The sequence below is a fragment of the Heterodontus francisci genome, chromosome 11 (genome assembly GCF_036365525.1).
Source record: "Heterodontus francisci isolate sHetFra1 chromosome 11, sHetFra1.hap1, whole genome shotgun sequence".
Taxonomy (NCBI): Eukaryota; Metazoa; Chordata; class Chondrichthyes; order Heterodontiformes; family Heterodontidae; genus Heterodontus; species Heterodontus francisci.
The window spans coordinates 109454259-109468694 of record NC_090381.1 but is presented as its reverse complement, the minus strand read 5'-3'; the positions used below and the strand labels follow the sequence as shown (position 1 = coordinate 109468694).

At 42.5% G+C, this 14436-nt stretch overlaps 1 protein-coding gene across 1 annotated transcript; it reads left to right on the top strand.

The window, feature by feature from the left end:
- The first annotated feature begins 12442 nt into the window (after positions 1-12442).
- On the top strand, positions 12443-13477 carry gpr160 (G protein-coupled receptor 160). The gene has a single exon (XM_068041579.1). It carries the CDS (start codon positions 12443-12445, stop codon positions 13475-13477), a length of 1035 nt encoding a protein of 344 aa, XP_067897680.1.
- The last annotated feature ends 959 nt before the right edge of the window (positions 13478-14436 follow it).

The following is a 14436-nucleotide window of genomic DNA, read 5'->3' as shown; positions in this document are numbered from 1 at the left end:
GTCACATTTCATTTTTATTGGACTGGATGCTGTGCTTGGCTGGATATATTCTCATTGGCATTGAAAATCACCCACTCCGTTATAGAAACTGTCCAATTGTCAGTTCCAATTAGTCGACAATGCCAGCTTTAAGCCATGGATGGCGAGATGAAATTCTAGCCCTGTGTTTCAGAGTTCTTTCTTGTTGCTCTTCCGATGAAAAGCTCAACTGACAATTTATGATGATTTAATCTATGACTGCATTGTCATAAATATAGTTATGAGTAGATCAGAAAATGCTGGGTTGAGTCATGAAAAGAAAGAACAGGCTTACATTTCTGTAGTGTCTTTTACAGTAACTGCATGTTTCCAAAGTGTTTTCCAGCCAATGAGGTACTTTTTGAAGTGTAGTAACTGTTGTAATGTAGGAAATTGCAGAAGCCAATTTACACACAAGATCCCACAAACAACAAAGAGATAATAAGAAGATTGCCTGTTTAGGTGTTTGTTGAGTGATAAATGTTGGCTCATTGGGGACAACTCCCCTGCTGCTCTTTGAATTGTGGTTGGGACCTTTTACATCCACCTGAGAGGACAGACGGGGGGCCTCGGTTTAATGTCTTGTCCAAAAGACACTATCTCCAACAGTGCAGCACTCCCTCAGTACTGCACTAGAAGCATCAACCTAGATTTTATGTTCAAATCTCTGGAATAGAACTTGAGCCCATGACCTTCTTGAGGTGTTCCAAGAGAGCGAAGATTTAATATTAACTCCTTTCATTGCAGAATTATCAACTGCTGGCTGTGATAATTTATTTATTTGACTAAAAGGGCAACTCTGAGCTATCACGGCACCACAAGACACTGAAATATATAAACCTAAAACCTTCTTTTGTACTGGTAGCTCTCCACATATCTGATATCATCTGTAAAAGTTTTTATCAGAATGCACACTGAGTTTTAATTGTACCCTGATTGCAAGTACATCTATTGCTGGGGGTGCTGGAACCTCATTTAATTACAGAAATGAAAGTTTACTTTCATTGGTTAATAAATGAAAGCTTTCTCTTAACCAACCAATGATATGAGTGCTAATGCAGCTGAAGGGAGGAGATTCTGTGTTTGTCCATAAACAAGTTCTGAGTGCAAGGATGACTGTGTGGAAGGTTAGTACAAATTGTTTACAATGAATCATAATTTAAAAATCATTCTTTGTTGTACTGACCCTTTTTCCTCAGTGACTTCTTAAGGGGGGTGATTTTATAAAGGTTTCAGCATGGATGAGTGCTGCAAACAAACTGGTGTCAGGTGTTTAGTTTCTGCTAGGACAGATGTTTACTGAACAGCAAATGACTTTGCCTGTGTGTTCATGTTGGAGGAAGTAAAATGTTAGAGATCCAGTGGCTGAGAATTAGTGTTTTGTTAAAGAGTTTCTGACTGATTTGACCTGTACTTTAAATCAATTTCATTTTACTAAAGGAATTTGCTGATATGAGCAGAAATTATAATAAAATCGTTTTGAGGTGTCTGAAGTTGGCCCTAAAGTTTTGCCTCAAATGTTGAAATTCTCATCCTTGTTTTCAAATCTCTTCATGGCCTCACTCCTTAAATCTCTTCTCTCTACCCTTCTCTCCTCTTTTAAGATGCTCCTTATAACTTTTGGCTTGATAATCACTCCTGTGAAGTACTGAGAGATGTTTTACTTTGTTAAAAGCCCTATATAATATCAAGTTGTTATATTCTCATAGTTTTCTGTTGTAACTTAAATATCCCAGAATGATCAGTAAATCTGGATAAAAGACTATCATTAATATAAGATGTGGCAAAATTGAGAGGCTGAACATGTAATTTATTAAGGATTCTGATCTTCCTATCTGCTATTTTAACCTGCTTTCCAGATTGGGGACATGTTGGGAGTAGAGATGGGGGATGGTGATCGTTGCAGGAAGGAAAGAAGGTTAGTTTAGCGACTGGGAGATAGGAGCACTCCTGCTCCTTCTGGCACACAAGCGGTGCTCGAAAAGCACTTACCTCCTCCACGCAGAAGTCCTCATCTCATTTTAGCTGTCGAGTTTCCCGAGATCTGCGAAACCTGGCTGGCAGGTCAGCATTAAAACTGGAGAAGTGATAAGAACATAATTGGGAGCAGGAGTAGGCCATTTAGCCACTTGGGCCTGCTCTGCCATTCGATAAGATCATGGCTGATCTGATCGTGGCCTTAACTCCACTTTCCTGCATGTCCACTTTAACCCTTGACTCCCTTGTAGATGAAAAGTCTGTCTAACCCAGCCTTGAGTATATTCAATGACCTAGCCTCCACTGCTCTCTGGGGAAGAGAATTCCAAAGATTAACGACCCTCTGAGAGAAGAAATGCCTCTTAATTTCTGTCTTAAATGGGAGACCCCTAATTCTGAAACTGTGCCCCCTAGTTCTAGATTCCCCCCACGAAGGGAAACATCCTCTCAGCATGTATCCTGTCAAGTCCCCTCGGAATCTTGTATGTTTCAATAAGATCACCTCTCATTCGTCTAAACTCCAATGAGTATAGGCTCAACCTTTCTTTATAAGGCAACCCTTTCATCCCAGGAATCAACCCAATGAACCTTCTCTGAACTATTTCCAATACAAGTATATCCCTCCTTAAATAAGGAGACCAAAACAGTAAACAGTATTCTAGCTGTGGTCTCATCCAACTTCCCTACTTTTATACTCCATTCCCCCTTGCAATAAAGGCCAATATTCCATTTGCCTTCCTAATTACTTGTTGTACTTACTAACTAACTTTTTGTAATTCATGTACCAGGACACCCAGTTCCCTCTGTATCACAGCAGTCTCTCTCCGTTTAAATAATATTTTGCTTTTCTATTCTTCCTACCAAAGTGGATTATCAACATTCTCCCACATTATACTCCATCTGCCAAATTTTTGCCCACTGACTGAACCTGTCTATATTCCTTTGAAGACCCTCTGTGTCCTCCTCATAATTTGCTTTCTCACCTACCTTGGTATCGTCAGCAAATTTGGCTACAATACACTCGAACCCTTCATCCAAGATATTAATATAGATTATAAGCAGTTGAGGCCCCAGCAATGATCCCTGTGGATTCCAGCATTTTCCCAATGGCTACCTGCCCTACAGTTTCCTGCTTTCTGTCTCCCTCCTTTCTTGAATATGGGCATAACATTTGCTTTTTTCCAATTTGCTGGGACCCTTCCTGAATCCAGGGAATTTTGGAAGATTACAACCAACGCATCCAATATCTCTCCAGCCACTTTTTTTAAGTCCTTGGGATGAAGGTCCAGGGGATTTGTCAGCCTTTTAATCCCATTAGTTTACCTACTACTTTTTCTCTAATGATAGTGTTTGTTTCAAGTTCCTCCCTCCCTTTTTTGCCCCTTGATTATCTACTATTATTGGGGTGCTCTTAGTGTCTTCTACCATGAAGACAGATACAAAATACTTGTTCAAAGTCTCTGCCATTTCCTTGTTTCTCATATTAATTGCTCAGCCTCATCCTCTGAGGGACCAATGTTTACTTTAGCTACTCTCCTTTTTTATGTTTATAGAAGCTCTTAATATCTGTTTTTATATATCTTGCCAGTTTACACTCATTCTAATTTCTCCTTTTTTTTTGTCATCCTTTGCTAGTTTCTAAAACTTACCCAATCTTCTGGCCTACCGTTAATCTTGGCAGCATTTTATGCCTTTTCTTTCGATTTGATACCATCTCTAACTTACTTAGTTAGCCACAGATGGTTCATCCTTCTTGTATAGTCTTTCTTTCTCAATGGAACTTACCTTTGATAAGAGTTATGAAATATCTCCTTAAATGTCTGCCACCACTTATCTAAGTTAAGTTTTAATCTATTTTCCCAATCCACTTTAGCCAACTCTGGTTTCATACCTTTGTAATTGCCTTTATTTAAGTTTAAGACACTAGTTTCAGACTCAGGTTTCTTACCTTTAAAACTGAATATGAAAATCATTTTTAAAAGTTTGTTCATGGGATATGGGTGTCACTGGCTAGGCCAGCATTTATTGCCCATCCCTAATTGCCCTTGAGAAGGGGGTGGTGAGCTGCCTTCTTGAACTGCTGCAGTCTATGTGTGGTAGGTATGCCCACAGTGCTGTTAGGAAGGGAGTTCCAGGATTTTGACCCAGTGACAGTGAAGGAACGGCGATTTAGTTCCAAGTCAAGATGGTGTGTGGCTTGGAGGGGAACTTGCAGGTGGTGGTGTTCCCATGCATCTTCTGCCATTGTTCTTCTAGGTGGTAGAGGTCGCGGGTTTGGAAGATGCTGTCAAAGGAGCCTTGGTGAGTTGCTGCAGTGCATCTTGTAGATGGTACACACTGCTGCCACTGTGCGTTGGTGGTGGAGGGAGTGAATGTTTGTGGATGTGGTGCCAATCAAGTGGACTGCTTTGTCCTGGATGGTGTCGAGCTTCTTGAATGTTGTTGGAGCTGCACTCATCCAGGCAAGCGGAGAGTATTCCATCACACTCCTGACTTCTGCCTTGTAGATGGTGTACAGGCTTTGGGGAGTCAGGAGGTGAGTTACTCGCCGCAGGATTCCTAGCCTCTGACCTGCTCTTGTAGCCACGGTATTTATATGGCTACTCCAGTTCAGTTTCTGGTCAATGGTAACCCCCAGGATATTGATAGTGGGGGATTCAGCAATCGTAGTACCTTTGAATGTCAAAGGGAGATGGTTAGATTCTCTCTTGTTGGAGATGGTCATTACCTGGCACTTGTATGGCGCGAATGTTACTTGCCACTTATCAGCCCAAGCCTGGATATTGTCCAGGTCTTGTTGCATTTCCACACGGACTGCTTCAGTACCTGAGGGGTCGCGAATGGTGCTGAATATTGTGCAATCATCAGAGAACATCCCCACTTCTGACCTTATGATTGAAGGAAGGTCATTGATAAAGCAGCTGAAGATGGTTGGGCCTCGGACACTATCCTGAGGAGCTCCTGCAGTGATGTCCTGAAGCTGAGATGATTGACCTCCAACAACTACAACCACCTTGCTTTGCGCTAGGTATGACTCGAACCAGCCGAGAGTTTTCCCCTTGATTCGCATTGACTCTAGTTTTGCTAGGGCTCCTTGATGCCATACTCTGTCAAATGCTGCCTTGATGTCAAGGGTAGTCACTCTCACCTCACCTACTGAGTTCAGTTCTTTTGTCCATGTTTGAATCAAGGCTGTAATGAGGTCAGGAGCTGAGTGGCCCTGGTGGAACCCAAACTGAGTGTCACTGGGCAGGTCATTGCTGGGCAAGTGCCACTTGATAGCACTGTCGATGAAACCTTCCATCACTTTACTGATGATTGAGAGTAGGCTGATGGGGCAGTAATTGGCCGGGTTGAATTTGTCCTGTATTTGTGTACAGGACATACCTGGGCAATTTTTCACATTGCCGGGTAGATGCCAGTGTTGTAGCTGTACTGGAACAGCTTCGCTAGGGGTGTGACAATTTCTGGAGCACAGGTCTTCAGTACTATTGCCGGAATATTATCAGGGCGCATAGCCTTTGTAGTATCCAGTGCTTTCAATCGTTTCTTGATATCACGTGGAGTGAATTGAATTGACTGATGTCTGGCATCTATGATGCTGAGGACTTCAGGAGGAGGCCGAGATGGATCAACCACTCGGCATTTCTGGCTGAAGATTGTTGCAAATGCTTCAGCCTTGTCTTTTTCACTGATGTGCTGGGCTCCCCCATCATTGAGGATGGGGATATTTGTGGAGCCACCTCCTCCAGTTAGTTGTTTAATTGTCCACCACCATTCATGACTGCATGTGGCAGGACTGCAGAGCTTAGATCTGATCCATTGGTTGTGTGATTGCTTAGCTCTATCTATTGCATGCTGCTTACGCTGTTTGTCATGCAAGTAGTCCTGTGATGTAGCTTCACCAGGTTGACACCTCATTTTGAGGTATGCCTGGTGCTGCTCCTGGCATGCCCTCCTGCACTCTTCATTGAACCAGGGTTGGTCTCCTGGCTTGATGGTAATGGTAAAGTGGGGGATATGCCGGGCCATGAGGTTACAGATTGTGGTTGAGTACAATTCTGCTGCTGCTGTTGGACCACAGTGCCTCATGGATGCCCAGTTTTGCATTGCTAGATCTGTTCGAAATCTATCCCATTTAGCACAGTGGTAGTGCCACACAACACAACGGTGGGTATCCTTAATATGAAGATGGGACTTCATCTCCACAAGGACTGTGCGGTGGTCATTCCTACCAATACTGTCATGGACAGATGCATTTGCGGCAGGCAGATTGATGAGTATGAGGGCAAATAAATTTTTCCTTCTTGTTGGTTCCCTCACCACCTGCCACAGACCCAGACTAGCAGCTATGTCCTTTAGGACTTAGTCAGCTCGGTCAGTAGTGGTGCTGCCGAGCCACTCTTGGTGACGGACATTGAATCCCCCACCCACAGTATATTCTGTGCCCTTGCTACCCTCAGTGCTTCTTCCAATTGGTGTTCAACATGGAGGAGTACTGATTCATCAGCCAAGGAGGGGGGGGAAGTTTCCTTGCACATGTTTGACCTAATGCCATGAGACTTCATGAGGTCCGGAGTCAATGAAGATCACTCTTCCTGAGAGAATCTCTTACTATGAGATCATTAATTAATCTTGGCTCATTACACATTACCAAGTCTAAAACAGCCTGTTCCCTGGTTGGTTCAACAACGTATTGTCCTAAGAAACTATCCCAAATACACTCTGAAGCACATGTCATCGAGGCTACCTTTGCCAATTTGATTTGTTCAATCTATATGAAAATTAAAATTGCCACAATTAATGCAGTACCTTTCATACAAGCCCCCAATATTTCTTGATTTATACTCTGTCCTACAATGCAGCTACTATTAGGGGGCCTATAGACTTACTCCCACAAGCGACGTGCCTTCTTTCCCTTGCTTTTTCTTATCTTCACCCAAAGTGTTTCTACATCTTGCTCTTTTGAGCCAAGATCATTTCTCACTACGATACTGATCTCAGCCTTTATTAACAAAGCTACCCCACCTCCTTTTTCTTTCTTCCTATCCTTTTGAAATGTTAAATTCACTTGAATATTCAGTTCCCAGACTTGGCCACCTTGTAGCCAAGTCTCTATAATAACTCTTGTATCATACCCATTTACTTCTATTTGTGCCAACAATTCACCTATCCTGTTACCTCTGGGCCACGCAGTCTCATTAAAGTATTTTAATGAGCAACCCGCCTCCTGGGAGTGGGGTTGCAGGTCCGCCATCCCTCCTCTGTTAAAACTCGAGTTTTAGATTATTAAAATTTTAATATCTGACCCGATTTGGTTTTTGTCGTTATAATTTCCCCTATTTCTCTGGAGTTTCTGCCGAAGTTAAGGTGGTAAACCAAGGAAGCCCGGTAGATATTCCATTACATTTTCCTAGATGATGTAGACTATGGACTTACATTTATAAAGAGAGAAAGGTCTTTACATTTGTATAACCTTTCACAATATCCCAAAGTGCTTTTCCTTCAACAGTGTCCAGCAGCTTAATCTCTAATTCTCAGAATCTCCCAAAAAAAACTCTTGTTGGGTTGTGAAGCCTAATCCTCAAATATCCAATATTCAATTCTGGGTGATGACCATTAAAGGCCGACTTGGGTCTACAAATGAAAACTGACCCGAGTCCTTTCATTTTTTTTCCCACGCCCGACTCGACTCGACCCGACTCGACCCGACCCGACCACCGAAATGTTCAGTTAACCTAGCTTCCATTTTTCACTTTTTAAGCTTGTGCAGATAAGCAACAAAAACTGTAACTGGATTTGAAAGGTTGTTTTAAAAGTACATTAAGATTGGAGCCACGTGGTGATAGAGCGTGTCCGACCCGACCCGACCCGACCCGAGCCCGAATGCCGTCTCCCAGAAAATCGACTCGACCTGACGCAAACCCGACACATTTCGTCGAGTCCCATTGGGTTCGGGTCGGGTAGCCATGCTCTAATTACCATCCACGTTAACATCCCTCTCGTGCTCCTGCAGCCTATTGTCTTACTTTCTGTCTCTTCATAACACCTTGATTTAGACTCTTAACTATAAACTCCCTCAAAATATCTGGTTAATTGTACAGAAAATTGTTACTAAAACTCATAGAATGATACGGCACAGCAGGAAGCATTGTGCCTATGTTAGCAGTTAGACAGAGCTACCCAATTATTCCCACTCCCCTGCCCTTTCCTCATAGCCCTGTAGGTTTTTCCCCTTCAAGTATTTATCCAATTCTCTTTCAATGTTGCTATTGATCCAGTTCCACCACTTTTTCCAGCAGCGCATTGCTGATCACAACTACTCATTGTATTTAATAAAAAAAAAGTTTCCTCATGTGGCCTCTGCTAAAGCAGATTAATTGTTTTTGGAAATACGAAAATGTACTTTTTAATGTAATTCAGAGTTAATCAACCATGGGAACATTTCTTCTTCCCAAGGCTTGACCCTCCATTGTTGAATCACAATGTAAGATTTTGAGACTCGCACCTGATGTCATAAGTCAGAGGTCAGACCTCAGGTGGGTTTTAAGATGATTCAGGGGGTAGGAATTGTTTCACTGAAGTCTAATTATTACTTTTTTATGTACTTGTTTGGATTTTCAAGTTGCTGTTTGGTTCTGATCCATACTGAATGCAATATATCAAATATTTACATGCGTGATGTACTCTCAAAGAACAATTGAAAATCTCCATGGAAACCACTAAGTCAACCCAGTTTGAATGAATCTTTTGTTTTGCTGCCTGTCACATCTGTCAGACAGTGGGCAGTGTACCTGGAGCTGCGACTGATGTGCACCTGGAGCTGATGAGAGGTAGCCACCTTGTCTCATTTCTTTGTCACACGCACAGAGACGTTTTAGACAATTTTGCCTCCCTGTTCCGAAGGTCAGGAAAATTGTTTTACTTTAGGGCTTGGCAGTTTTCCCATTCTATTGAATGAGTCCTGAAACCGAGGCTACGGGCCTGCTGTGTCAGGTGAACCTAAAAGATCTCATGGCCACTATTTTGAAGAACAACAGGGGATTCCCCCCCACGACCCACCCCCCCCCCCCCCCCCCCACAACAGTGTCCTGGGCCAATATTTATCCCTGAACCAACTTTACTTTTTGAAAAAAAAGCAGATTATTTGGTCATTATCGCATTGTTATTTGTGGGATCTTGCTGCGCACAAAATGGCTGCCACGTTTCCTACATTACAATAGTGACTTCACTTCAAGAAGTACTGCATTGGCTATAAAGCACTTTGGAATGTCCTGAGGTTGTGCAAGTTGTTTTATAAGTGCATGTTTTTCTTTCTTTTTCTCTTTCCTCTGAGATCCATAGTATTTTTTTAAAATCTGGAATTTGTACAATATAGCAGTTTACATGTCGCCACCCACAGGCATGTAATTGGAGAGCACTGTGTAGCCTCTACTGCCAGAGTTTTCTCCTCTTGTACGTTATTGTTTAGTGTTTTAGCAATTTTCTGCAGGTGAGGTTGCATCACTGTCTTTAGAGTCAGAGTCATACAGCACAGAAACAGGCCCTTCGGCCCACCGCGTCCATGCCGACCATAATGCCTATCTATACTAATCCCACCTGCCTGCATTAATTCCATATCCCTCTATGCCTTGCTCATTCAAGTACCTGTCCAGATGCCTCTTAAATGTTGCTACTGTTCCTGACTCCACCACCTCCTCTGGCAGCTCATTCCAGATACCCACCATTCTTTGTGTGAAAAATGTACCCCTTGGATCCCCTTTGAACCTCCTCCCTCTCACCTTAAATCTATGCCCGCTAGTTTTAGTTACCCCTGCCATGGGAAACAGACTCTGGCTATCTACCCTATCTATGCCTCTCAGAATTTTATATACCCCTCTCAGCCTCCTTCGTTCCAGGGAAAACAGACCCAGCCTGTCCAATCTCTCTTTATAACTCAAGCCCTCCAAACCAGGCAACATCCTTGTGAATCTTTTCTGCACCCTCTCTAGCTTAATCACATCTTTCCTGTTGTTTCCTTGCAGTACAGCAGTGAACCCTGTTTTTTCCAATTTCATTAACAAAAATAATGACAGATGACGTGATCCAGATTTTTCAAATGGTCAGATGGACCCATATAGATGCAAACAAGCGCACTAGAATTGCATGGGGGAAAGGGGAGAGGGATTATTCCCTCAGTCTCCACACAGATATAGCTGGAAGCAGCCACTTGTGTTGTTTCCCACCAAAGTTACGGAGGAGCACCAGCAAAACCTTAGCTGCATACGAATATACATACTAGGAGCAGGAGTAGGCCACTCGGCCCCTCAGGCCTGCTCCACCATTCAACAAGATCACGGCTGATCTGATCGTAACCTCAACTCCACATTCCCGCCTCCCCCCAATAACCTTTCACCCCCCCCCCTTGATTATCAAGAATCTATCTACCTCTGCCTTAAAAATATTTAAAGACTCTGCTTCCACAGACTTTTGAGGAAGAGAGTTCCAAAGACTCACGACCCTCTGAGAGAAAAACTTTCTCCTTAACTCTGTCTTAAATGGACGATCCCTTATTTTTAAACAGTGACCCCTAGTTCATAGTCAGGATATTCAACAGGACATGAATTTTGAGAGGTTAATAGGAAGGTTTGGTAACCAGAGGACACAGATTCAAGATAATTGGCAAAAGAACCAGAGGGCAGATGCAGTGAGTTATGATGATCTGGAACCCACAGTCTGAAAGGGCGGTGGAAGCAGAATCAAGAGTAACTTTCAAAGAAATACTTCAAAGGAAAAAGTTGACAATGCTACAAGGAAGGAACAGATGGAGTGGGACTAATAGGAAAACTCTTTTGAAAAGCCAGCACAGGTACAATAGGCCAAATGGCTTCTTCCTGTGCTGTATAATTCGATCAGGTCAGAAAGAATTAACCTCAACTTTCTTCCTATGAGATACAGAATAGTGGATATAAGGAATCGACTCCCAGTTGGAACAGTGTTGATTGATTTGACTTTATTTTTGAAAAGTGCGAATGCATATCTGGTTCGGAACAGGTTGAAGTTATAAAGTTGTAATATCACCCGAGGGGAGGCCACTGGCTAAAGATGAATAATCTGTAAGGTTAGAACATTTTGCATGATATAGTTGTGGCGTTCAGAGATCAATGCTGCTAAATCAAAGGAACGTGGGAGAAAGGAATAGGAAGTTTTGCTAATGAACTGAGTTGAAGAGAGGTGGGAGGAGGCTCGTGTGCAGCATAAACACTGGCATGGACCAGTTGGACCAAATGGCTTGTTTCTGTGCTATTAATTCTATGTAAACCCTTCCTGAAGAGGTGAAATGGGTTAGCTGGGCTTGGTGTTCGAGGGATTGACTCTGTGCCACGAAGCAATTAGCTTCATGGGACAAAATGGCCATTTGTTTATACTTCATTTATTTGCTTTAATTAACCAATGTCTGTTTTTGCCCCTTCAGTTCAAAACTGCCAATACCAATTTTAAAAAACACTATAATTTTTTAAAGAAACTTTAAAAGATTTTAATTACTATGATAGCTCAAATTGACATGCAATAATTCAATAACTTTCATTCCTGGAGCATGTTTAACATAGTGAAATGTCACAAGATGCTACACAGGGCCATAATCTGATAAAATTGGCCACAAAGCCCCTTGGGTAGGTGACCAAAAGCTTGTAGGGCTGTACAAGAGGCCAGAATTGGAGGAGCACAGAGATCTCAGAGAGGGTTGTAGGGGTGGAGGAGGTTACACAAATAGAAGGGTGTGAGGCTGTGAAGGGGTTTGAGCATGAGGGTGAGAATTTTAAAATTGAGGCATTGCCAGACGGAATTCAATGTATTGAATTGGGCGGCACAGTGGCGCAGTGGTTAGCACCGCAGCCTCACAGCTCCAGGGACCTGGGTTCAATTCTGGGTACTGTCTGTGTGGAGTTTGCAAGTTCTCCCTGTGTCTGTGTGGGTTTCCTCCCACTGCCAAAGACTTGCAGGTGATAGGTAAATTGGCTGTTATAAATTGCCCCTAGTGTAGGTAGGGCATATGGGATTAGTGTGGGGTTAGTATAGATGGATGGTTGTTGGTCGGCACAGACTCGGTGGGCCGAAGGTCCTGTTTCCGTGCTGTATCTCTAAATAAAAAAAAAAGTATATCAGCAAGCACTGTGGTGAAGGGTGAACAGGATATGTTGCAAGATAGGATATGGGCAGTAGAGCTTTAGATGAGGTGAACTGCTTTCCCACTCCAAAAGTAAAGTTTGCCAAATATTTTTGAGAACATTGTTCCATTTAGTGATTTGCATCATGTTTCTAGATATTTCACTGCTTCATGTTGGTGTTGAGAACTAATTTTGTTTGTGTTTTTAATCTTGCAGGAATTCTGACTACAGTGTGATGTAGATCTGTCTCTCACTTTTATGTATCCTGGAAGATAAGTGTGGTTTGAGATTAGGCAAAGATGGAAGCTGTTTTGTGTGAGAACTGCATAAAAATTGACTCCAACCTGTATTTCTACCAGGTTATTGATGGCAGAAATTTATTATTAGTTGTCCTGTTTGCAAAGGTCCTCCTCAACTGGCTCATCTTGAGTGTAAAACGAAGCATACTCCAGAGTTTAATGGGATATTTCTGCATCTCCCTGTCACTGATGGACCTTGTATTATTTGTAAATGTGTTAATGGTTTTGTGTTTTAAGGCCAGTGTGGTGCTCGGAACTCAAGTTGGCAACCATCACATCTGCCTGCTTCTACAGATCTTCTCGTCCTTGTATGGTGCCCTGCATTTACCCATCTTCTTCCTGTCTGGTCTTGATTATTACCTAAACCTATCTCATCTCTCCAAACCTGCAAGCACCTTTCGGAGAAACCTATATATTTTCACCATCGTTCTGTTATGGATTGGAGCCGTTGTCTACGTTTTTGGCATCCACAGCCTCTATCCACCATTGAAAGCAATCTTCTACTCATTATTGTACCAATGTGACGTTTCCATCAGTATCCAGAGCCGCTTTCTGTCCATCACAATACTTCTGACTGTGGTTCTTGTGATTATTTATTGTTGGTCTGGTTTGAGCTCCCTTGTCCGATCACTGAGAGTGATTTCCTATTTGGAAGAAATGGTGGTGTTGTGCTCACACTCCACTGTGTGGCTTCAGTCCCATTCAGCCAAGAAACAACTCCTGACCAATGTTGCCATGTGCTTTCTCTTGACCTGGACCCCGTTTATTCTACTTCAGCTGACAGTTGTTTTGATCTGGGCTCCGCTGCCTGCCTACATGGATTTGAATGTCCCTTGGCTTTGCTTCATTAACAGCTTCCTCATTGGAGCAGTCTACTGGTTGAAGTGCGGTGACATCTCTCAGGATGTGATTTCCTCATTTCCTGATGGTTTCTGTCATTGGAGGTTTTGTCACCTTCAGCAAGTTTGCACTACAGATAATGAGGGATGGATCCCAGAGAAAAAGAACAATGATTCAAATATTCTAATTGCCTGAAGGAACTTGTGTTCTTCCTGCAAGTGTCACACTATAATGATTAAATTATCGATATTGATTAGTCTTATTTCCTAATCTAAGCAATTGTTAATTTTGATGATTTGAGATTTGTGCAAGAACAGAATTATTAATTGGGATTTTTTAAATCTTTCTGTCCTCAACTACCTACCAATCTCCCTAATGAGATTGAATTTAAATCCTCTGGGCAGTGATCCTTCTATCTGTGCCCCTCCAATCTGTCATTTTTATTTCAAAGTATTTTGGCATCATATTTACGAAGCACTTTGTATAAGGATAAAGGTCATAATTATTTGCAAAAACTGTAAGGATTATTTTCCTGTGGCATTTGGCCTCTATTCTTCACTCATGGCAATATTTAACATTGTTTACAACTGAAGCAATTACAAGAACATGTAACTATTAAAAGTGCAGCACAGGCAAATAAGTTGAGCATTTCTATGACTGGTGTTTAGTGCAGTGAGATGGAGTACTGATGATGATGGGAAATAAAATGGTTTGTGCTATGTGTGCACTCAAGTTGCTGCCAGTTGCACTCTGTAATTGGATAATTCTGCTGCATGCAGGGGCAGCACATCACTCATCAGTTTTCTACACACTTCCCCCCCACCCCCCAGCCCTACCCCACATGCCTGTCCTTCACATCCTCTTATGACGTGATAAGAGCTTCCAATTGTGCTCTGTGGGGCACTGTCAACGTAAAGAGTTATTCTGCAGTGGCTGCTCTTGTTCTGGCCATGAGACAAGGATGGATGGAATGAGGATAAGTGTCACTCAGCCCATCAAGCTGCCTCATCCAGTAATCTGCTCTGTTGTGGGCTCCAATGTTGTTCAGCTCTGGAAAGTTTTCTACCTGCATCCTAACCCCCAAATCGAACAGCAAGCAAAGCTCTTCCCTTTGTGTCGCAAGCCTGCTCAGTTGCTACTGATTGGACATTTGG